At 36.6% G+C, this 23,903-nt stretch overlaps 4 protein-coding genes across 7 annotated transcripts; 1 reads left to right on the forward strand and 3 right to left on the reverse strand.

Moving 5' to 3' along the window:
- Nucleotides 1-18: 18 nt before the first annotated feature.
- LOC133734734 (mRNA cap guanine-N7 methyltransferase 1-like) lies at nt 19-5,530 on the forward strand. 3 transcript variants are annotated; one of them, XM_062162350.1, is made up of 14 exons: nt 19-288; nt 627-741; nt 1,246-1,385; nt 1,474-1,542; nt 1,619-1,690; nt 2,578-2,679; nt 2,833-2,889; nt 3,003-3,141; nt 4,037-4,101; nt 4,230-4,280; nt 4,376-4,438; nt 4,656-4,779; nt 4,883-4,944; nt 5,043-5,530. In XM_062162350.1, the coding sequence occupies exons 2-14, from the start codon at nt 666-668 to the stop codon at nt 5,133-5,135; spliced, it is 1,113 nt and encodes a 370-aa protein (XP_062018334.1). In that variant the 5' UTR covers nt 19-288; nt 627-665; the 3' UTR covers nt 5,136-5,530. The 3 variants fall into 3 exon arrangements, with proteins under 3 accessions (XP_062018334.1, XP_062018333.1, XP_062018335.1); XM_062162349.1 differs by having other exon boundaries at nt 20-288; nt 421-741; XM_062162351.1 differs by having other exon boundaries at nt 20-288; nt 584-741.
- A 374-nt stretch (nt 5,531-5,904) lies between these two features.
- LOC133734735 (uncharacterized) lies at nt 5,905-7,633 on the reverse strand. Its single transcript, XM_062162353.1, has 3 exons — nt 7,171-7,633; nt 6,664-6,841; nt 5,905-6,525 (listed from the first exon to the last, which is right to left on the reverse strand). The coding sequence occupies exons 1-3, from the start codon at nt 7,515-7,517 to the stop codon at nt 6,130-6,132; spliced, it is 921 nt and encodes a 306-aa protein (XP_062018337.1). The 5' UTR covers nt 7,518-7,633; the 3' UTR covers nt 5,905-6,129.
- A 5,547-nt stretch (nt 7,634-13,180) lies between these two features.
- LOC133730870 (uncharacterized) lies at nt 13,181-15,462 on the reverse strand. Its single transcript, XM_062158380.1, has 4 exons — nt 15,276-15,462; nt 15,132-15,169; nt 13,576-13,760; nt 13,181-13,329 (listed from the first exon to the last, which is right to left on the reverse strand). Exons 1-4 carry the CDS (start codon nt 15,372-15,374, stop codon nt 13,181-13,183), a joined length of 471 nt encoding a protein of 156 aa, XP_062014364.1. The 5' UTR covers nt 15,375-15,462.
- Nucleotides 15,463-21,227: 5,765 nt separating this feature from the next.
- On the reverse strand, nt 21,228-23,023 carry LOC133734737 (uncharacterized). 2 transcript variants are annotated; one of them, XM_062162356.1, is made up of 2 exons: nt 22,498-23,023; nt 21,228-21,616 (listed from the first exon to the last, which is right to left on the reverse strand). In XM_062162356.1, the coding sequence occupies exons 1-2, from the start codon at nt 22,913-22,915 to the stop codon at nt 21,561-21,563; spliced, it is 474 nt and encodes a 157-aa protein (XP_062018340.1). In that variant the 5' UTR covers nt 22,916-23,023; the 3' UTR covers nt 21,228-21,560. The 2 variants fall into 2 exon arrangements, with proteins under 2 accessions (XP_062018340.1, XP_062018339.1); XM_062162355.1 differs by having other exon boundaries at nt 22,486-23,021.
- Between the last annotated feature and the right edge of the window lie 880 nt (nt 23,024-23,903).

Consider the following 23,903-nt stretch of genomic DNA (forward strand, 5'->3'; position numbering starts at 1 on the left):
GAGACCTATAAATTTGCACTTCTAACAGGTGGGTTATAAATCGAAAAGTGTAGCCCATGAAGTGCAATACTCATTGGGACAGCCGAAGATTACATAGATATCATAAGCAATTTTGATTAAGGTGAACGGCTGGACCAAGATTACAGAATGAACAGAGAATATTGCAGCAAGCCAAATCACATCGGTGAAAGGCTGCAAACTAAAGAGCGTGGTGATTAAGGTCCTACCCGGGAGTTTGCCACGGAGGCGGAAGACAAAGATTCTGGCTGGAATATCTGAACTGAATAGGTTGGTACTGTTGTCTCTGTCTTTTGATCAAAGAAACAGTTGAGATGCCATTTTTTTTGTTTTTTACTTGGCATTAACGCCCGTTGTTATTAGATTTCCATTTTTTTTTTTTTTGTTTGTTTACTTTGGCAGCGGACCGCAATAAACAAAATACACCCATCAATTAGGTCCACACATTCCAGCAAGCACAAAATCGATGCACTACTCAAACCCAAAGCCCCTTTAAGCCTTTGTCTCTCTCTCAATAAAACCACAATCAATATAATACCATTTTTGTTTCTTTGCTTTTCGATAGCAAAGCTCTGAGATTTTGAGCCGCACTCGATTCTCTCCTGCAGAACCCAAATTGTGTAAGAGTGCCATTTTGATCCTTGGCCATGAAACGAGGCTACTCAGAATCGTCCTCCACCTCTGTTGGGCCTCCTCAATCGAGGTTCAAAGCCAACCCAGAAGGTAATATTTACATACCATTTTGCTCTTTGGCTGGGATTTGTAGTTTCATGTGGTAAAGTTTTGATCTTTTTGGTTAGTTTGAGGGGTTTTGGATCTGGGTCTTGTAGTTTTGTAGTCTGCTCTTTATTGGGTTGCTGGGAAAGTGAGGGAAATGGAGAAAGATGAAAGCTTTCAAGTGTTTTTCTGTTCATGTTTTCGATTAGTATTTTATAGGTGTAGCATTATTATGCTGATAAATTCGAGCTGGGTTCTTAGTTTGGTACCTTGCATTGTTGCTTGCTTAATTGTCCAATTGGTATTCTTTATTGTTACCCCTTTTCTGAATCAACTACAGTGTCTTATTTACTAGAACAAAGCAAAAGAAAAAGGATATGTTAATAGACAAATGATGAAGAATCTGAATTTGAAAGCTTCATTTGTATTTCCTACAACGCATGCAATATGGTGAATGCAAGCATTTTGTTAGGATTTTGTCTTAATTAGTGTCATACATTGTGCTCTCAGAGGATTCAAATTTCTTGGAGGATGAAAGCACAAAGATATTTGCACGTAAAGTGGCCGATCATTATAGTGCAAGGACAAATCAAACTCTGGAAGAACGAGAAGCTAGTCCGATCATCCATTTAAAAAAGCTAAACAACTGGGTTGGTCTTTTAATCCTCTGTGTACTTGAATGGTATGATCGCACTCTATACTTTTGTTGTTGATATGGTTCCTTCTCTTATCGAACAGATTAAGAGTGTACTAATTCAGCTCTATGCTCGCCGAGGAGATGCTGTTCTTGATCTTGCATGCGGAAAGGTATTAATTGGTTGTCCATTTATCTCCCCCTCCCCTTTTGTTTCACTAAATAATTTCTAATATCTTATTTTGGTAGGGAGGTGATCTCATCAAATGGGACAAGGCCAAAATTGGGTACTATGTTGGCATTGATATTGCTGAAGGCTCTGTAAGTGCTGAAATCTTATTATAAATTATAATTAACTCTTTGGTTGACATTTTTTTTTTATAGATAATGTTTACAGTAATGGAATTATTTTTCATTGCACGTCTGTGCTCTTCATCATAGTTTGTCTTTTTGTTGGAGTCCAGAATTTGATTCTAGAATCATTTTTCATTGTTTTGTCACGGCATTGCTGGCCTTTTTCTCAGAAGGTGTATATTTGTATTAATGCTTGTAGATTTCTAGTTGGCATAAGTTATAGCTATTATGAGTGTCTTGTATTCAGTTCTCTAGTTTGTGTCCTTGGTCAATGTTGTAAAGTGCTTATTAGTTTCTGGTTTGGTGCGGTTTGAAAGTCTTTTTCTTGTGAAATAAGGAATGGGGTTGGGAGAACTATAACTTGCAGAAAATCCTAGTCATTAGGATGATATTCAAATGATTTCTGGAGTCCTGAGTTGAGAAGTTCAGAGAGGTGTTAACAGATCCTTATTGTTTAATATTAGAATTTGATCTTCCCCCCATGGAGGGTATATTTTCTGAACTTTGCTAATTCTGTTTGCTTGTTTGTTATTCACTTGTTTTCATGTTTGTCTTTTATTTTAAAGAAGAAGGAAAAAAAAAAAACTTCTGGACAACTCATAATGTGGCGATTCATCGCAAACCTCTTTGTAGCAGTAAATGATTTTAATTCTTCTCAGTACCACCCTTCCCAATTTCTTGTTTCCAAGTATGGCATTTTGATTTCCTGAGGACAAACCAATAAAGTAATGACACCTCGGCGCAAAAGTCCTCATCAAGACATGCTGAAGCCTTTTTATTTTATTTTTTAAAGTCTTTTATTTTTAAATGTTTGTCATTAACGATCTTATTATCATCTCTTAAACTGTTTTCAGATAGAAGATTGTCGTACCCGTTACAATGGTGATGCTGATCATCATCAACGCCGTAAAAAGTTTACATTTCCTGCACGCCTTATCTGTGGAGACTGCTATGAGGTAATGGCTGCTAGCTAAACCATTAATTTTTACCTAGTCAGCTTGCCTGTGCTTCACTTAGTCAACCATCAGCTATTAAGCAACGTGTGTGGACATGAATCCTAAGAGTAGTTCTTTGCCCTATAATTATTAATGTCGTGTTCATGTTTTCAGGTTCGACTGGATAAAGCCCTAGCCGATGATGCACCCTTTGATATTTGTAGTTGCCAGGTAATCCTTCATGCAACTATAGGATACATTTATATTGTAACTAATTAAAATAGGAAGTGAGGATAGCCTTTGAAACCAAACCATCATAAGCCAAATCATATTTTATCTTGCAGTTTGCCTTGCATTATTCCTGGTCCACTGAAGCACGAGCACGGAGAGCCTTGGCTAATGTTTCAGCCTTACTTCGCCCAGGCGGAACTTTCATTGGAACAATGCCAGACGCTAATGTGATTATCAAAAAGCTGAGAGAAGGTTATTTTACACCTTAGAGCTTCTGTTTTAGAGTGATGCTAAAGAAAGAAATGTTGAATCCATAGAAAAAGAAATCATGCTCTTTGTCGAGTAAATCCTCACATAAGCTGATAAGAAGTTTGATTGTTTTTGGCTTCAGTGGAAAGAGGAGTTCATTAGGATATGGGTGAAAGGAGCCTTAAATGGAAGTTGTAGAGTATGGGATCTTTGTCGGCATGATAATCCCCTTTTGGGAGATGTTATAGTACTTGTGAATGAAACCAGTGGAGTTATACACAACTTCCCTGATTCTGTCTAGAAAGATCAAGGCCTTAATCAACCTTAACAATTCTGTCAATGTTGGACTCCACTAAATGGTAGCCCCTCAGTGAGGATCCTTCCTTGCTGAGTACTCAGTTTTATGCCAACCACATGATGGAGGGGTTGTTCCCATTTTCTAGCCTGGGTCTGTGAAGTGGTTTTAGGGGATTTCTGAGTATAAAATGAATAAATAACTAGCATCGCTTTAGACCACTTTGCAATGAGCAATGTTCTCTGCTTCTTCCCACTGTACGGTTCTTTAGAAAGAAATGCATGTGTCCAGACATTTAGTTGAAAGGACAAGAGGGAGGGCAGGGAGGCACAAGGAAAGACCTGGTTGTGACTGAATGATTGTTCTAACAAATCCTAAGATATTGTATCCGACTATTTTCTTTTCCTGTTATGTTCTGTATACTTCTGTTTAGTTATGTCTTACAGGAAAAATAGTATGTATGATCACCTGATGAAGCTCATGAGAGTATTTTCTCCCTAGTATTTGTGCATAACATTTTTGAGTATCATACAAAATAATTTGTACATTTTCCCCTTTTGGTCATTATTGATTGGTGATGCTATTTTGTTTTTGATTGTTCAGCTGAAGGCTTATTCTTTGGAAATAGTGTGTACTGGATACGATTTGATGAAGAATTTTCTGAAAAGGTATCTAAACTAATGTTGCAATTATACGCTCTTTGATTTCCAATATTTAGTTCTTCTCCAAGCTGAGACATGATAGATTAAAATTTTGTTTTCCTTCTAATTTGACGGAAGTATAATGTGTGGCTCAGAAATTTAAGTCTTCAAGCCCCTTTGGTATCAAGTACAAGTTTCATCTGGAGGTATCTAACTTGTTTCTTTACATTCTCTTTTGCTAATATTGGTTGTACCTAAAATGTTATTCTAGATCATTATGTTTGACTTCTTTGCTTTGCAGGATGCTGTTGATTGCCCTGAATGGATCGTCCCCTTTCATGTATTCAAATCATTGGTAGAAGAGGTATAACTTCTTTTGAAATGGTTTCGATGTTTCTCATAGGAAAATGACCGTTATGCTGCTCAACACTTAAATGAAGATTGAAGTGCATTCAGCTATTTTGACATGCTTTTAAACTTTTAATTTTAACTTTTTAAGTCAGTTATAGTTCAAATTTGATGTTGTTGATACTTTAGGTGTTGTGCTCTCTTAGTCTTAAAAATGTATTGACCTCTTGCAGTACGATATGGAGTTAATTTTTGTGAAGAACTCTCATGAATTTGTGCACGAGTATATGAAAAGACCAGAGTACGTCGAGTTAATGCGGAGGCTTGGTGCATTAGGTGACGGTAACCAAGATCAGAGTATGTTCTTTAAAGTTTTGGCCCTTAACATCTATCACTATCATGATATCTGAGATCAGTTTCGGTATTGATACATTTTTTGTTCTTGCTTTGTGATATCCAGGTACACTATCACAAGATGAATGGGAAGTAGCCTATTTGTACTTGTCATTTGTCTTGAGGAAGGTAAGTGCACATTGGTGCAAAACAACCAATATAATTCTAATTTTTGTTGCTGTCACCATTCTTATATGCATGTAACAATGAACCTGTGTTATTTTCAGCGGGGCCAACCTGATCGAACTCAAACAAATAGTAGAAGAGATAAAGGGAAGATGCATATATCAAAAGAGGACATATTGAACATTGAACATTAGTATATCGTACACCGATCATGTTTCAAAGTTCCATTTTCATAGCACAGAAGAACAATGCCTTTGCAGCACAAGAAACCCTGCTTGGCCAAATGGGAGAGGGAAGAGCTGACTGCTAGGCTGTTCTACTACTTGCTCCAAGAAATTTTGTAGATTTTGCTCCAATCCTAGTTATGTATTCGACTACACTGAGCTCATGTCCAGTGGTTTCTCTCCAGTATTGGATGAGGCTGTGTACCCATCTCCAAAGACCAAAGAAAAAGAGATTTGTAATTTACTCACTAACTGTCGAGGAAGTTACAGTTATGGTACGTTGGTAACTGGAATTATATCAGCCTGGTTGTTGAGTGATTGATTCAACAATGAATAAAAATAGTTCCGAGTTATGGGTATTTGAACACTGACGTTCTTCATAGAAACTAAGAAAATGTATTTACATGTCATACATTTTCTAAGTGTGAAGCACTGAAGCCTTTTGAAATTACTAAGAAATCTACTGTTCTATTATATTGTGTTGAAAAATAGCAAATGGGAACTCTCGGGAAATTTCTTCCTTTGGCATCCACCAGCAAGGAAATTCTCCCCCGGTTGTATAGAAAATGAAGTTGACATTCCTACCAGCATATCAACTACGACCAAAAACAAACCAAAATCATGTAAATGATTAAATTCAACATCTAAATTTGGCAACTTCAAATTTTTGGGTGTGCCAAATGCGTTTGCAATCAGTGAGGATGTAAGGACAGGTTCTGTTGAAAGTTGAAACACAAAAGAAAGCAAAGCAGCATCTATGTAATTATCGAATTATGATTGCCCAAATTATGTCTGAGCAATAAACTGTACAGACATGTCATACACAACCATTAGCAAAATCATCTCTAGAAGTATTGCTAAAGGATAACAAGAAGGAAAATTTAATCTATTTATTAAACATTCATGCAGCGAGAACCCATTTTGGATTTGCAGTTTCTGATAATTTAGGCAGACCGATAATGCTCTAGGCACGCTTCAGCAAAACCACCATTACAACCATAACTGCCAGTCCCATGAACCCAGATGTTATTGCAGTTCTGGTAGGCCCATTGTCATCTGCAGGGGGTCCAAAAATGCTTTGAATGTATGTCGACAAATTGCTAACAATGGTATTGACAGTAAGCTTGACTTTATCCACAAAACCATTGAACAGACGTTCCAGGTCAAAAGATTGGCTTGAATCATGTTCCTCTACGATCTCCTTAGATGATACCGGATTGAAAACCTCCGAATCTGAAGCTTCAGATTCATACCGAGCATAATTTATGTTTTGTTGAGACTCCATGAATTGTTTGACCGCAGAATTTTCCATCATAGCATTCCAGATATTTGGGTCACTTGCAATCGAAGCAACAACATTCTGGGAATAAAACCAAGCAATTAATAATTCCCCTAATAAATTCTCTAGTCAGTCAGTCACATTATTTTTGTAGCTAGAGCTGAAACACTGAGAATCTGAGATACACTTCAGATTGGGAGGTGGAGTTTCAGTCATTACCTGAGCCTCAGTACTTCGACTCAGCAGTTCAAATGCCTGGTAAGCATGTTGTGGCACTGAAGTCCTAGTAATAAGAAGGGACTCTGCCTCAGGGTTTGAAAGCTGAGACAGCCCCGACACCTTATCAGCAGCAGTCAGTTCCCCAAGCTCAGTAATTTTGGGTGAAGATAGGTATGCCCTGAAAGTTAACGATTAATAGAATCAGCTTAAAAAATATAAACCATATACAAACCCTATCTGATCTTCAATTTTTTCATCATCCAACTATTCAACAAACTAGGATGTGATTATATCCAGATCAAAACTCACAAAAATAATATACCAACAAACGGTGCTGATTCTGATCAAGGAAATGATGCTATTCAAAGTTTCTATTTCAAATTAAGCAAACAAAACACACCATCAAAATTAGCACAAAAAAGAAAATGCAGATTCCCGTGCGCAATTCTAAAGAACAAAAAAAGAAGAAAGTAAAGTTCTTTTCTTAATGGGAGGAGCAATATATACTTATCCAGAGCATCTTTCAACTCGTCGGTGGCCTCTTTGGCCTCCTGGAAGCTCGGAGCGGCGCCGAACACAACCCTCGGCATCGGCTCGCCGGCCGACATCACCAACTCCCCCTCGCCGACCATTTGCCAGTCCTCCGCCGTCGTCGCCTCCAGCAACGGCTTCTCGATCGCCGACCTATCACCCCCCTTACCGCTCTGCGCCGATATCCCCGCCGCGACGGGGACCGAGGCCGTCCGCACCGACTTGCCGGACGACGGAGCCGCCGGCGAGCCGCGCAGCCCGCCGTGCATGACGCTGCCGATCCCGGCCACCTTCGCCGCCGTCCTCATCACGCCGCCTCCCATCGGAAAATCGAAAACCCTAGAGTAGAGGAGACTCTGGTGTTTTTGGGAAGAGAAGGGAAGGGGTGGTGGTATTTATTGTGGCCTGGAAAAGAGAAGAAGAGGCGTCATCGGCGAGGGAATTGGATTTGCTTTTAACGCGGGGCCGTGGTGCACCAAAGGTGATTCTCTTCGTGCTGCCACGTGGTGGATAAATTTGTTTTTGTTTTTTGTTTTTAATTTTTTAATTTTTAATTTTTTTTTAACACTTGCAGCTCTTCCCCGTACAATGTTTTTTTTTTTTTTTTTGACTTTGTCAAGGGGAACCCAAAGGCTTCCTAGGCCCAAGATAAACCCCTTCGGCGCATGTGAAATGCTCCAACTGTGCATTGCAGCACAGTGCATTGAAACCCCCGTACAATGTTGATTACTATTTCATTTCTTATTATGAGTTTGTGATCTAATCAACTTTTAGGGTTATCCAAGAAAATCATTATAGTGAGTTTATCTTTCCTAATTTTACTCTTGTTGTCTCACTCTGTTGTTGTTATTTTTATGTTTTAAAAAAACTAAATGATTCATTAGATCATGCGCACATGAGTGAAAAAAAGCTATTATGATATTATCTCTACTCAAATATCTTCATACCATGGATTATAGTAAATTAATGTTTAATAAATGAGGGATATAAATGTAATTAACAAACTAACAGAAAAAAAAAATAATAAAAAACCTTATCTGTAGATAACTATCTCTACCCATTATCTACAGATAACTTTCTATCTTTTTTTTTTTTTTTTTTTTTGAGAAATTATATACTCCCCTCTAACTTAATACATATATTTACATTTTAAATTTAGATTTCATAAGTAGATTAAATGATCAAAACAAACATTTATCTACTAGAAGAAGAAAAAATTTGAATCATCCCTGCGGGATCGTCATAAAACGTCGTTTACAGAGTACCATAAAACCCTATTCTAAAAATAGAATAAAAACTAGTATATCCCAAGTACACCCACCTTTTATTTATTATAACAAAAACCAAGGACTTCGAAGGACTAAAGAGACAACAGAGTCAAAGGTCTTTGCGACCTGAAGAAAAAAATTAAATAGTACTATGAGAAGAGGATGAAAATCCACCCTCAACTCCATCATCTGAAAACCCAAAGAAAAGTGTCTTTTGGGCCCAAGACACCCCATTCCAGTAGCCCCACAGCATACTGGTAGCCCACTCCCAAAGAAGCCCTAGCCCAATGAGTCCAAAGCAAGAAGCCCAAAAGATAGGGTTATAGTTCCAGCCTAATGCAGCCCAGTGGGTGACACCTGCAACAACACCACCTCCGACTCGCGTCTCTGCCGCAGAGCAGCGGTGCAGGTCCACCAACAAGCCACCATGACCAAGCCAACTCAGACCACTCCCTGATGGAGCCAGATGACCGCCCTTCACCAACACCAGATCGCCACCATCAACTCTAGCTGCGACTAGCCCTCGACAATGCTCTAGGCTTGACAACCAGGTTGTTACGCCGCCAGCGATGCAAATACTAGAGGGCAGACACTTCCTCCACTTCTATGGATCGATTGTGTTATCCCCAATACCTTCATCACCCAACCCATTTAGATTAAAAGTCAGAGCCAAACCTGGATCTAACAGTCCTCCACCAAATTCGAAAACTGCGAGCACTAGGAAGAAGAAAAGCAAAGACAAACGATCGGCAGCGCCCAAAACAAAGCATGACACGCGGGAGAAGGGGGAGTTTGTGGCAATGGCCATAGATTTGAGAATTTTGTCAAAGATGAGAGGCCAACGAGTAAACCCTAGCAGAGCGGCTAGGTCATGTATGGAGATAATTTTCTATAATCATGTTTACGTTGAAACCAATAAATTTGAATAGTACCCAAAAAAAAAAAAAAAAAAAACTTAAACACTGCAAAACATCTTTCCTTCTCCACACTTCATCACCCCAATTTCAATCATTGACATGAATTCTCAAGACATCAATCAACAACTTTCAATTGAGGTATGTGTTTTTATGTTGTTTCTCATTAAGATAGAAATGAATTTTATAAAGGAAGCTTCTATTCATACCTCCAAAATTGTCATTTGGACCTCTTTCTTTTTTCAAGTGATAGTTGACTTTGTCAACTCATATCAAATTACTAATAAAGACACAAAAGAGAAAGAAAAAAAATTAAATAAAGTCTTTTCCCTTTTAGAGGTATGAAATCAACAAATGGTCATCCTCATGCCATTTTTTCCCTTTTGTTTTTGTTATGGTCTTCATCCTTACCAAGCAGCGGAGAAATCAACAGACCAGTTCCTTACTTTGCAGTTCCTCAAGTCAATTTCGGATATGCAATATTCTCTAACCAAAACACCAACAGACCACTTTCTCTTAAAATCATACTCATCCATTGAAGCATATTGTTCCCATCGAGCAAATTACAACAATAAGAGGAGGGGGGGAGAGAGAGTTATCAATTGAAATTTTTTTTTTTTTTTTTTTTTAAGCTTAGTTGTATCAAGAGTAAAATAATATTGTGAAATGTTCAAAAACTGATGGAGGTCTAATTACCGATTTTGGAGGTATATGAATGGAACACTCTAAAAAAAAGTTTTTATTGATATTATTGGATGATGGGTATTATGGGAAAATTAAGGAGGTGTAGATAGCATATTGGTTATTTGTAAAAGTAAGTTGGAGGTCTATTAAGTGGGGAGATCTAAATACCAATTTTGGAGGTATGAATAGAAACTTCATTTTATAAATATAATAGACAATTTCTTAGTTCAATGCTCATTTTGTGGTCTTAATTATCTTTGATTAGTCCATTTTTACATTATAAAATGAGCTCTTTGATGGAGAGTGACTGATAACATATTAGGCAAAGTGATCATCTTCTTATATATAGGTCATTATAGTTTGTGCACATTTAGATTTGAATTTCTAAAATGATGTTTTAATTGGTCTGCATTAAGAAAGTGTTTTGCCTTTCAAAAAAAAAAAAAAAATACTAATGTCTAATAGATACTAAGTATTAGTCTTAATAATTTTTTTTTTTAACATTTCCTTTATAGTTTTTTTTTTTTTTTTGAGAAAATTCTTTTTGGGACAATGATAAAAGAGGTCATTTTAAAGTACCTTATGATAATCCAGTCACCACAAATGTCCCCATGATAATTAAGGTCACATATTAACAACCTGCCACTAAAGTTAAGTTTAATTACAAAAGCTGCCACTGGCAGCTCTCTCTCTCTCTCTTCCCTTGCCGTTACCCAAGCCCATCTGAATCCATTCGGACTCGACCCTTACCAAAATATCTCTCTCTCTCTCTCTCTCTCTCTCTCTCTCTCTCTCTCTCTCTCTCTCTCTCTCTCTCTCTCTCTCTCTCTCTCTCTCTCTCTCTCTCTCTCTCTCTCCCATGGCGTCCAGTACGTCCGATCCCCTACGATGTTGTTTCTGCGTTCTTCGCCGGAGCGGGAGCTTTGAATCGGCTTTGTGGATTTGGAGAGATTTGGTAGCGGCGGGGCGTATTTCCGGGAGTTGCTTCGGGAGTTCCTTAGGTCCAGTTTCGTTTTTGAGCTTTTCGAGATCTAGCGTGAATTTGATGGAGTTTGAGGAATCAATTGCATGAGGAGCTTTTTTTTTTTCGCGTTGGCCGCTACTGCGGAGATTCGTCTTCTTCTTCATCAAAGCCACATGTATCTCTCTAACTGCATCCCTGATTTTTCCACCAAAAAAGATGTAGGCTATAGCTTTAATCATCATTTCTTATTGATATTGTTGATAACTTGATAATCGACCAGCAGTTTAGTATGAGATGACAAACTTGCTGATGAATTGCTCAGTTTAATGGATTTATACGAGTTTGTTTGGAGTTACAGGTAGACAAAGGAAAATTATGTGTGTGGTATATTGGCCTGCATATGGAGATCGAGGCCTTGTTACTTGTTCTTCTTCAATGGTTATCTGTTTGGCCCTTTGCCTCTGTAATTTATGAAGCACAACTCAAGCTAATTCTCTCAATATCTTAGTCAATATCTTTGTTGTTGATTTGATTTTGTTATTTGTAGTGGATTGGTCTATGTGTAGACAAAAGCTGCTGCTCCTGGGTATGTCTATGTGAAGTTTTTAGCTTTTTATTGTTATGCTTATGTTGTTTTTGCTTAATTTGATTCTGATATAGTTTTGGGATCACAGTTTATGGAGATGGTAACTGTGTCACTGACTATGTAATTGTCAAAGTTACTGATGATTTTCTCATTTTCACAAGAAGAAATCTTATAAGTATACAACACTTTAGAATGTCAATTTATTGTTATATTGTTCAAATTCATTGACTATAATTTTTTCATGGCCAACAGATTGGATTGTGGAATTTTTGTGATGTACTACATGAAGAAACTTTCGAAAGAGGAGGGGATTCAGAAGACAATCAACAAGAAGTATAATTTGCAATATAGAGCTCATATAATCAAGACATTTGCGAAACATAGGCAGAGTTAGATTTCTGTAAATTTAGAGTTTTAGCAATCGGTTTAGGGTTAGGATGCAAGTCACTGGCCAATTGTAAACTCCAGCTTACTAAATCAATTAGCTTTTTGTATCTTTTTATGGTGTCACTGTTATGTTTAGTGACTTTGCTAGTGACTTGGCCAGGGATTGACAATGACTTTGCTGGTAACTAGCCAAATCATTGACCAGGTAACTGTTAACCTCAAGTAACTAGCCAAGTCACTGACCAGGTAACTATTAACCTCAAGTAACTAGCCAAGTCACTGACCAAGTAACTGTTAACCTCAAGTGATTACTGTAAAGTCTTTGGCCATGTTACAATCATGAACATGTCACTGACTATGTAACTGTCAAAGTCAGTAAGTAACTGATAATCTTCATTGCTAACCTCAAGTCACTGGCCAGGTAACTGTTAACTTCATGTCACTGATCATGTAACTATCAAAGTCACTAATGATGAACTAGCAACGTGTGTTAACCTCATGTCACAGATTATGTAACTAACCATGTCACTTACAATGTATGTAACTGAGCATGTAACTTACAATGTATGTAACTGACCATGTAATTGATCATGTCACAGATTATGTAACTGACCATGTCACTTACAATGTATGTAACTGACCATGTAACTGATCATGTCACAGATTATGTAACTGACCATGTCACTTACAATGCATGTAACTGACCATGTAACTGATCATGTAACTGACCATGTAACTTACAATGTATGTAAGACTATTGCACACGTCACTAACCAAGTCACTGGCCATGTCACAGGCCAATGAAGTCATTTGCCAGCCCAAGTCCTTAATTAGTGAGGTCACTAAGCAAGTCACTGTTAACCTCAAGTCACTGGTTATGTCACTGATCATGTAACTGAAGTCACTGACCAAGTCATTGTCAATCACATGCATGTCACTTACCAAGTCCTGGCAAAGTCACTTTTGCCACTGTTATATCCATGTCATTGTTTAATAGTGTAATTGATCTTTATAGAAGGTTTCTCAATTTACGGCAGTGAAGTAAATGAATGCAAGTTGCTATCAATTTATTCAAGTATAAACTAGTCTGGATTATAGTGATGGACAAATTAGATACACCGCTCCTGATACAAATATATACAATAATGAGATAAATTTTTTTTTTACTGATTTTAGCCTATAACTAGATTAGAGAGCTATCCTTTTCCCGAAACCAATTTTTGCTATGGTTTTGTACAAATTCAGCTGCGTTCACAAGTGTGATATTAAGCGGACTCTTTGTGCATTTTCGGAAGAGCTTATATGGCAAATTCAAGACAATCTCTGTATATGCTGGAGTAGGAGCCAAAAACACAAAATCAGAATTGTATTAGAAAAAGTAGATGCATATAAAGCATAAACCTGAATATCACAGTAAAAAAGTTCATGAAAAATGTTTTGCCCTCGTGAAACAAACTCTTTCATCTAGATATCTTTGCTTATAACTATACAAAGGTCACATGTTCATATCATCAAGATAGTTGTTATTGACAATACTAAACAAGGAAAAACATTATACATTACAATTTACAAGTATACCTTCAGGTAAGCTCATAGTTCGTAAGGCATCCTCTGCATAGAGTAGACAAGTTGGACCTTCCAGTGTATTCATGGTTGATATATTTACACTAAATCTCCAGATTTGAATGGGCCATACTACTACACTGACATTGGTTGGAAGTATGGAAACAAGATCTGCATACTTAAGCTTAACAATTACCTTGCTGCAAAAGAGAAAATTACACTTTTCAGCATGATAATAAATATCTTTGCTCAAGAGGATGAATCTGTTCATGCTTACCACATTCAAAAATCAGTGTATTTATTTTGATGACTTAGAAAACAATCTATTATCACGTGACAAAGGATATCAAAAGCAACAGGTAGTACCATGTCTCTCAAAGAAATATATATAGAAATGGCTAGTTTATGATTCTGCAACATAGGATATTTGCGTATCAGCAACAATAACAAATTGCTAATCTCAAAATATAACCTTCATAAGGAAATGACTCAATATATAAAATCCACGTGACCTGCAATTTATATATGGCACCAAAAGAATAAAATCCTAATAGACGACTACTAACATGTTTAGTATATCAAAATTAATGAAATACTATATCGAAAGCAGGAAAAAAAACAAAACAAAAAAGTATAATGCAGAAAGGAAAATGTACCAACTAGCCAAAATCAGCAATGCAAACAAAATCAAGTGGTAGCTAGGTCAGGCTACAATGAATTTCTTTAACCTGGTTCCCATATAACTCCTTGACAAGCCCGAACCTTCATGCAAAATTAGTGAAGTAGCATAAGTATCAAATTAAATCCTGTTCTTAACAAAAATATCTAAAATGAATAGCAGAAACCTAATAACATCATACAGAGCTCTAACACAATTCCATTACACATTGCATGTTACTTCGAGCAATTCCTTTAACTTTTCAACACTTCAATTTTACTCTGAGTTCCACAGATTCGTTCTTTCATCATTTCATGGATGTTCGGATGGCACAGGTAAGCCACCCTCCACCCAAATCTAATGGGGCAAATTTGGATTTGAACCAAATGGAATAGGACTTGGTTTAACCTAACTCATATCATAAGTTAAAGCCTGGTAAAAGCAACAGGCAATAAACAATTGTCTAGTTATAAGAAACTAATCATCCTCATTATAGATACTACCTAGCACCATACAGTAACAAAAAGAAAGTTCCAAGACGTTCAATAGCAACATCAACCCCTAAATAGAGAGACCACAAAAACATTCTTTTAGTAGTTTAACATTTAGCACCACTATAGCCTACAAGTTTCCACAAATAGAGAAAGCACAAAAACGAAGCACCACATCAATTTCAGCTCAAATACAAATAGTGATTGAAAATCAAAGAGTTCAACCTCAACCTAACCTTAGAAATAGTAAGAAATTAAAAATCAATACTACAAAAACTAAAAACGTGATCAATACAAAGCATATACACAACTCCAGCAATGCAATTGCTTCCACAGAGATCATTTTGATGCTTCTATCACAAATAGAATTGAGCAAAATCAAATTGTACCAGGTAGACCTACTGAGATAACGACGAACTAACCATTGATAAATTGCATCAAAACCAAACAGATCGAGGTACTACAAAACCAGAAAACAAAAATAAAAATCAAAATTGAGATTTCACGATTAGAAAAGAACCAGAGGAATCAAGGTACTTCTCAAAATAGACCGGCGCGTGTATCACCTCGATCACCTGCTCGACGGCGTTCATTACGAGCGATCCAATTCCGTCGCCGGGGATTATGTTTTGGGCACTCGGAGCTCCGTCGTTGGGTCTAGGCATGTAGGTGACCGATTGGGTTTGGGCCGTGACGCCAGGTGAAGTTTGAGCTTCGTCTTCTACCTTTTGGATTTCTAATCGAAGCTCTGGGATTTCTGATCAAAATGGATAGGAGATTTGATCTCTGATATTTTTTAGTATAAAGGTATAAACGTTTTTAAGGGCATAAACGGAATCAAAAAAATTAAAAACTGACCTTTTTTAACATCACTTCATTATTAATAAGGACTAAATTAATGTTACTAATAATTCATAATGGACCTTTTTATCAAGTGGGAAACTAAGTGATCTTTTTATCATTTCATACTCTAATATGACCTTTTCCATCATTTCCCTATTCTTTTATAGTTAAAACACTAGAATAATTAATGATTTCTAAGATTAATGGCATTTTAGATTGTGTATTTAGTAAAATATTATAATGAAAAATTAAGGATTAAATTTTGTTTAGTCCTTGTACTCTGATTCTTTTCTCGTTTCAGTCATTGACATTCTCATTTAATCTAAAAACTCTCTAACGTCACAATTTACATCCGATCGGTTCTCACCGTTAACATTTCGTCAAATCGGGCTGTTAAGTTGCTGATGTGGCACTCAAAGGCACACCAACTCAACAGTTTGCATGCCATGTAATATGCAAATTGTCCAATATACCCCCTGCCTTTTCCCCTATTCTTGACCAAAAAATAACACCAAAGTGCTTGAATTTGTCACTCCAAACCCCACACTTGCAGCAGCAACTTTTCCAAACATATACATTGAAACTCTAGCAAGCTTCTCAAGTTTCAAAACTCCATTATTTGAGCTCTCGGTGCATAATCACATAGCACCCACAAATTCTAGCTTTGCTTTCTGGTTCAAGCTCCACAGCTCCGATTATCATATTAACCAACTTAACAAGTATGAATACCAGAAATCAAAGAAAACAACTGCTATTTCTTATCTTCCCCGAGCAACCAGTTTAACCTTCCAATTATCTAATTCCTCCAGTTCTTGAATTTAAGCATAAACAAGTAATTAATACATGTTCCTGAGCAAGAACTAAATCCAGAATGAGCCGAGAATATCAGCACCGACGCCATACACGGTGGTTTTAACGGTGGCCGAAATCACCCAAAACTCCAAATTTCTCAAATCTTTACTAAAATCAAAACCAAGTATATAAATAATGTAGACCTCAAAGAGTTGATGAAGTTTCATACATCACTTACCGTCAACGGTGACCGGAGTCGCCAGAAAACTCGCCGAAGCACCAAAGTTTTCCGGCTTCAATTCTCTCTCATGTCTTATCATCTGGACAAACCAACACCGTGGATAAGTCGGCGAGGACGAGAGGAAGCTTCTAACACCGGTGAGCCGCCACGATTTGGCCGGAATCGGAAAACCTCGGTGGAAACCCATGAAGCTTTCAGGCTTGGCTTGGCCTCAGTCGCTGCTCGTTCGGAGCAAGGAAGATGGGAGTCCGATTTGCTCTGCCAAGAGGAGTCGAACGATACAAGTCCAACGTCGAGAGGTAGCCAGAAAGTAGAGAGAGGGCTGGTCACCGTCACTGCAACATGGGTTCGTGCTTCTCAAAAAATTGACGGAGAAGGGTTCAATCTGATGCTTCTCAGATTCAATAAAAGAAGGAGAAAGTGGTCACTATCTGTGTTGCAACATGCTTCTCAATCTGGGTCACTGTCGTTGCAACACGGAAAGTGGAGAGAGGGCTCGATCTGATGCTTCTCAAGAAATGGACGAAGAAGGGTTTGGCCTAAATACCCGTAATAGAGGGCATGGATAGTATGGACATTTCGCAATTGGAAAGGCTTACGTGGCGCTAAGTTGACGTTGACTTTAATGCCACTTCAGCCTACAAACGGAGCAATTAGACGTAGTGTACAGATCAGACGGAAATTGTGACGTTAGAGAATTTTCAGATTAAATAAGAATATCAGGGACTAAAACGAGGACAGAGTCAGAGTACATGGATTAAAAAAAATTAATCCAAAAATTAATTGTGTAGTGTACTAAGCATGTATTGTGTATTATGTAGTAATGAATATGCATTTAAAACTTCTTTCTTTGTTTTTTTTTTTAAAAATAATTTTTACTATTTTTATTTCTAATAGGAAAATTTTCTTGCACATTCAGAGCATGTGGTTGCATGCTAGTCTATATCTATACTATTATTAAGAGAAGAGGCTTTGTTAACCAAAATTAAATATTTTGACAGATTTAACCCTGAAATATTAAAAAACTTTGAGAATAAATTAAATCACAAGGATAAATATGACAATTATAAAATAGATTTTTATTAAGAAAATTAAAAAGAAATAATTCCACAACCCTCACTTTTCTCCCCTGCTATTTTCTCTCTGCAATAACTACCAGTGAATCTATTTCTTCTGTAATAACTACCCACATTTTTTTTTTAACTAAAATTTTTCGTACACATGCAGAGCATGTTATTGCAGATTAGTTTGAGAGATAAGAGGTTGTTAGCCAAAAAAAAAATGCACCAAAATAATCCTAAAATATTTAAAAACTATACAACTCATTAAATGACTTCTTCAAATCGACTGTTAGAATGACTTCTGCAAATATGTTCAACCCTAACAATTTATGTTCACTCTATTCAAAAAAAAAAAAAAACAATTTATGTTCATAATTATGATTTACCATTATGAACATGAACCGTTCAGGTTGGACTAATTTGGTTTGTCTTTTAATTTGATCAAGTTCGGTTCATTAATCATTTTCAATGTAGCTAAAAATTTGCATAAATGATTTACTCATGTAAACCTAAAAATCTAACGATCAATTTGCTATATGATTGAAAAGTGTGCCCCACAAGAAATCCCTTGAAATGGCCAAAGAAAAAAAAAATTTCCTCTTACTGAAAAACCTCTATATATAATTTTTTTTTCGATGATAGAAAAAAGTACAAGAAACTAAAAAACAAAAGCACTACTAACTCCCACTCCCAGCTGATCCAAATGGAACGCTGGGGACACAACAAGGGGTAAACGGACGGAAAAAACATACAAAATTATTTTGAGATCTATGAGCCAGCGAAGCTAGTTGATCCGCAATGAAATTGGCCTCCCAGTAAATATGCCGAAACACAATGAAATTAAACTGATGAGCCAATTGTCTTATATCCTGCATCATAATTTGAATTCTCCATGGCACCTCGCATCCTCCTTGAATACTGTCAATTAGCATCTTAGAGTCACCTTCGACCACAACATTAGCATGTTGATGAAGTAACGCCGTATGTAAACCATCCCTTAAGGCAGTTGCTTCTGCTACAAGAGCATTAGTGATTCCTAACTTCTTATTAGTAGTAAACAAAGGATTACCATCTGCATTTCTAATAATAAAGCCAATAGTAGCAAAGCAATTACAAACAGAACCATCAAAGTTTAATTTAACTTGATCTGTATTAGGATGCTGCCACTTGATATGAAAATATTTAGAAAGTTTTGGAATCCTATTCTTAAAATTTGCCTTAGTATAATTCGAACGCACAATTGCCTAACAAAAATAATGGTGAGGAGATAAACTTAAGTTTTGGAAAATTAATTTATTTCAAGAGTGCCAAATAGACCAAGCAAGTATTAAGATAGAAGGAAGATGTACTCTAGAGTGATCGTTATTAGCTATATGATCAATCCAAGAGATGAAAGAGTTATTCCAGTTAAAAGGTGTTGGAGTGAGAGATCTAGACCACACATTTAAGGCAAATGGATAATGCATGAATAAATGATCCTCATATTCTATTTCATATGAATAAAAGGAGCAAACTAGAGATATATGATGATTGTACCAAGAAACTCTATTTTTTGGTTTAAGACCATTCCTAATTGAAGTCCAAGCGAAGATTTTAACTTTAGGAGGTATATTTAACTTCCATAACTTAGTTAAGAGTGAAGTTCTAGAATGTTCAGGAACTTGCTGGATCTGCAGCCAAGAAGCACTCTTAATAGAAAACTTACCCGAGCCTGAAGGACCCCAAACAAAAGTATCTGGAGTAGGATGAATAGGTAGCGGAATTGCTATTATTTCATTAACAATATCATGTGGAAGAATGAATAAAAGGGCATCCTTATATTAAGTCATATTATGTATGAAATGATCAACTGTAAGAGTCCAATCTAAATTGCTTCTTTGATCTTCTGGAATGATTGAAAGCAAAGGAAAAGGCATAATCTAATTAAAAGACCAGAATAAAATAGAATGTCCATCACCAATTATCCATTTCATTCATTGTAAGAATATCCCTAGCTAGCATCTAAAATACCTTTCTAAGCCAAAGAATTAGAAGATTTCTTATGAACAGTAAGAAAATGACCATGCTTAAGATATTTGTTAGTGACTAGTTGAACCCATCAATTATCTGGCTGGGTTAAGATCTTCCATCCCAACTAAGCAAGAGCAGCTCTGTTATAATTTTTCTTTTGATAATCTTAAATGATCGCTTGAATCTACTAACAATTAACTGTGGTTGAAAAATTACATAAATAATCGTACCCATCACATTAGATCAACATCATTATAAAAATAAATAAATAAATAAAATAAAATAAAAAATATAACGTTGGATCATCATGACATTTGTTGATAATAAGACCAAAAGGCCTATATATATATCCTAAAGGCTCGACTAGTTGAATGGCGTGTCCCATTCCATCAAGAAGGTAGTGCGTCTGGGCCCTATAACAACCTGGAGCCCACATCTCACGTCCGGGTTCAACATCATTCAACTATATGAAGACGAATTACGAGTCAGAGTGAAAAATTGTACCCGGAAAAAAACAAAAGTCTAGTTTAAAACACGACAAAATAACAAAACAAAGAGGTACAATCCAGTTGGTCCGTGAGCTTTTTCCTTGATCATCGACCATAAACCCTAAACACGACTAACCCTTTAAACACCATGAAGATCAACAAACTTAGTGGCTAATTAAAGATCATTCGAATGATCATGCACGCATCCAGAAAAACAATACAAACCTTCGTGCATGTAATACTTTATTTGTAAATGACTAGGAAGTTGGAAATATAAATCTAACGAAATGAAAAAAAATCTGACTACAAAGTGTACAAGCTAATATCAAATCAAGATCATTACGAAACAAAAAAGTATTATAAGATTACTTTATAATAAAGACTTATTAAGTATTTTCAAGTTCAATAATTTTAAATAGGTTGGATATTATTCTATTAGTACTCTAGTAGTACACTAATCCGTCTAATTACAAAGCTCAATAACATGTGCCAATCCTATATATTGATGATGACCAATGACCAACATTATAATTAAGAAGCATGCATCATCAGTTAGCAAACAATAGACATTCTCTTCTAATCATGATCAAATAGGTTGGTAGGGAGGAGTAGTAGTCCCCTCCATCCACGACATTAACTTATGAACCCGAGGACTTCAGCTGAAATCATGTGCTTTTTTCTCCCTTAACTTACGACATTCCAATCCTTTGTTTTATTTCTAGAGCAGCAAGATGGAATGAGCTCTGCGATCAACTTAATCATCATCCGATAGACCATAAGATTTCTTCTCAATTACCATTAGCAAATGATATTTTATTAATTAACCTGATACCCTCCAAAACTTTGAACCTGGCACGCATATATAAATATAGATTTAGGATGTAGACTCTGCGTTTAATTCGAAGTGGCTTTACTTCAATACTAATAATAGTCGGTGTAGAGATAATTTCTTTAAACTGAAAGACCATCTAAAGTTGATTATGAGCTAAAAATGAAATTATTAATAAAGAAAAGTCAAAATATTTAAATGAAATTTGGAACTATCTAAACCTACTCTGAAATACTTGCCTTGCCAATTCATACTTGAAAATTTAATAGTAGAGAATAATAAAAAGAAGTTTGATCCCTTGCTTTGCTTAAACATAAGACAGATTAGGGAACAGGTGAGAATCAAAGGCATTAACAAAGGTTAGAAGATTAGAACCGCTAATATGATGAGGGCATCAGATTCTTCCCTGGAGTTAACATCTTTGCATACTCCTCCTTGTCCTCTTAATATACTCTCCTAATTAATCTCATCAAACTAGCCTCCACCTAATTACATATTACTTATACCATTAATTAATTAGAAGACTAATCTATACTAAATTTGCTTCATTATAGAAAAGGACAAAGTTGTAACAAGTAGGCATCTCCCTATCTCAGAGCTTCAAACCGTTTTTTCAGCATCTTCACATGATTCTTCAATACACCTGCAATAGTCACATGAATTAGGCTCAAGAACCAAACCCACACCCCATTTTACATGCAAGCTTTGTGGACCAAAAAGAAGATGCACAACACAGTAGAAATGTCGCTATTCACACACTAATTTTGGCTACCTAGTTTTCTTCATGTAGAAATTAATATTGTATAATTAAACAGATGTTATTTTCATTTCCAATATGTCTTCATGTACCCACAATTTGGTTTTCACCATTTTTAAACACTCACATAGAACCTAATGAAGTGGATTATCTTTAGTGGTAATTGAATAATATGTACTCATACATACTATTCATGCATATGCAATAGCGAATTCCATAATTCTTGTAACCAAAAAAAAACAAAAAAAATTAGCCAAGAAATGTAGATTGTAGGATGCCAAAGTGCAAACAAGTACTTGATAAAAGAGTCGCCAAGCAATCCAGAGCTTCTCTATGTTTTTGGTTTATTTGTTGTTATATAGGAAAGTTCTCCTGTATTGTATTTTTTAATTTTTTTTATTGGAAATTTTGATGTATCATGTGGGAAAAACAGGTAAAATGGGTAGGAAGGAAATAAAAAATATATACGTAATTTCTTTTATGAATAAAACCAAGCAAATTAAGAACAGTTATTGAAACACCAGCCAATGCGTTAGTAGTTTTCTGAAGTTATGATCAGAGACATGGCAGACATTAAAGTCCAAAGAAACTGTTGAGCTCACACAAAAGTATAACAGAAACCCACATGACCATCCATACAAACCGCAACATATATTACAAAAACAAAACGCCCAGAAAGAAAAGGGAAAAACAATACTAAAATGAAAACTAAACAACTAAGCTAATGATGATCTGATATATCATGATAGAATAACCTGAGGGTTTACAGGAAGGAGGATCTTCAAAGAGCGACAGAGAAAGCTGTTTATGAGCGACTCCAATGTCGAAAAGTATGAGACCTGATCCCGGATCATCAACGATGATGTCCTTCACCGGCAGCCACAGAAAGAGCTCTTCCTGAGTCAAACCCTCAACTCCGATGAGACTTCCGTAGCTGAGGTTGGCCCTAACGACGCTGTCAAAGAAAACCCGGTTCTCGAATTTTGTGAGGCACGGAGCGTCGAGGAAGACTTGGAGGAAGCCGTCGTCGGAGAGTGAGTAGGACTTGACCTCCTTCGGGAGAAGACCAGCTGGCAGGCCCTGCGAGCGGAGGAGGTCGTGGATGGAGGAAGAGGAGAGAGAAAGGGGTAGAGAGAGAAGGATGGTGAGGAGAGCCCATGAGAGGAGTAGTGTGAAGAAGGACATGGTTGTGGGCTGTGAGTTAGAGAGAGAGCATTTGGAGAGTCTGTGTTTTTCAAGGGGGGGATGACGATGATGGTGGTGATCTTTATCTCTCTTTTTTTAAGGGAGAGTTGGAAAGTTGAGAGACTGTTTCTTAAGGAGAATTGTGCAGGGAAATTACTACGTTGCCCTAGGTTGGTGACTAGGTGGAAGGGCAAAAAGAGATTTGATTAGTTTGTACTGTAGCACCTAATGCACCTTAACCAGATCTGGGGATTGTTTATTGCTAATCATTCGGTGTTTACTTGCTGTTGTATATTGCTTCTTAATATCTCCTTTTTTTGTGCTGTTGTATATAGCTTCTTAATATCTCCTTTTTTTTGTTATCAAGTCCTACAATATATTAATATACACCTAGGACAATCAACCTCAAAAATAGCTGTAACCAAAAACCATTATGTGTGCAGTCCTTGGATATTTTTAGAGCTATGTCAGCATCTTTCCTCCTACGAAAACGGCCACTAGGCCGGGTTCTTGTCATCCTCCGTGTGCATTCGTTAGATAATTTGGAGAAATTCTCCAATTATTTCCTTGTTTGTATACGGGTCGTTTGATCATCACAGTGGGTGGTGGTCTATTTGGAGGTGACATGTGTTTAACGCATAACGTGGCTTCATTAGTTGTTGATCTCGTCTGATTAGTCGGTTTTTACTTGTAGTTTTGCTCAATTAATGGCTTAGATATGTTGGTTCTGCGATAGGAGGTAATGTCAATCATGTGTTGATTTCTTTCAATGTTTCGGACCTTATTATTGTTGAGAATGTGAAAAGAAAAACAAAACTCGCACGTTGAAAAAATAAAACATTGTTTATGGGTTTCTAAGGATTTGAGTCAACTCAAATCGTTGTCAATTGATTTTGGTTATGAAGCTTAGATTACTTTATCACTTATATGATTTGAATCAAGATGAGTATATTTAGGACAGATTGTTTGAAGAAGTGATCAATGAGTT

The sequence above is a fragment of the Rosa rugosa genome, chromosome 2, assembly GCF_958449725.1.
Source record: "Rosa rugosa chromosome 2, drRosRugo1.1, whole genome shotgun sequence".
NCBI lineage: Eukaryota > Viridiplantae > Streptophyta > Magnoliopsida > Rosales > Rosaceae > Rosa > Rosa rugosa.

What these genes read in the sequence shown, in the direction of transcription:
- LOC133734737 (XM_062162355.1), bottom strand. Translation starts at nt 22,915, where the DNA reads ATGTCCTTCTTCACACTACTCCTCTCATGGGCTCTCCTCACCATCCTT. An exon ending in TCCTTCCTGTAAACCCTCAG is followed by an intron (nt 21,617 to 22,485) that starts GTTATTCTATCA and finishes TGACTATTGCAG; the next exon opens with GTGTATTGAAGAATCATGTG.
- LOC133734734 (XM_062162350.1), top strand. Translation starts at nt 666, where the DNA reads ATGAAACGAGGCTACTCAGAATCGTCCTCCACCTCTGTTGGGCCTCCT. An exon ending in AGTACAAGTTTCATCTGGAG is followed by an intron (nt 4,281 to 4,375) that starts GTATCTAACTTG and finishes TTTGCTTTGCAG; the next exon opens with GATGCTGTTGATTGCCCTGA. An exon ending in TCAAATCATTGGTAGAAGAG is followed by an intron (nt 4,439 to 4,655) that starts GTATAACTTCTT and finishes GACCTCTTGCAG; the next exon opens with TACGATATGGAGTTAATTTT.
- LOC133730870 (XM_062158380.1), bottom strand. Translation starts at nt 15,374, where the DNA reads ATGCCTAGACCCAACGACGGAGCTCCGAGTGCCCAAAACATAATCCCC. An exon ending in CCGTCGAGCAGGTGATCGAG is followed by an intron (nt 15,170 to 15,275) that starts GTGATACACGCG and finishes CTGGTTTTGTAG; the next exon opens with TACCTCGATCTGTTTGGTTT. An exon ending in TTTGATGCAATTTATCAATG is followed by an intron (nt 13,761 to 15,131) that starts GTTAGTTCGTCG and finishes TCTCTTTTGCAG; the next exon opens with CAAGGTAATTGTTAAGCTTA.
- LOC133734735 (XM_062162353.1), bottom strand. Translation starts at nt 7,517, where the DNA reads ATGGGAGGCGGCGTGATGAGGACGGCGGCGAAGGTGGCCGGGATCGGC. An exon ending in TTGAAAGATGCTCTGGATAA is followed by an intron (nt 6,842 to 7,170) that starts GTATATATTGCT and finishes GTTAACTTTCAG; the next exon opens with GGCATACCTATCTTCACCCA. An exon ending in GTCGAAGTACTGAGGCTCAG is followed by an intron (nt 6,526 to 6,663) that starts GTAATGACTGAA and finishes TTTTATTCCCAG; the next exon opens with AATGTTGTTGCTTCGATTGC.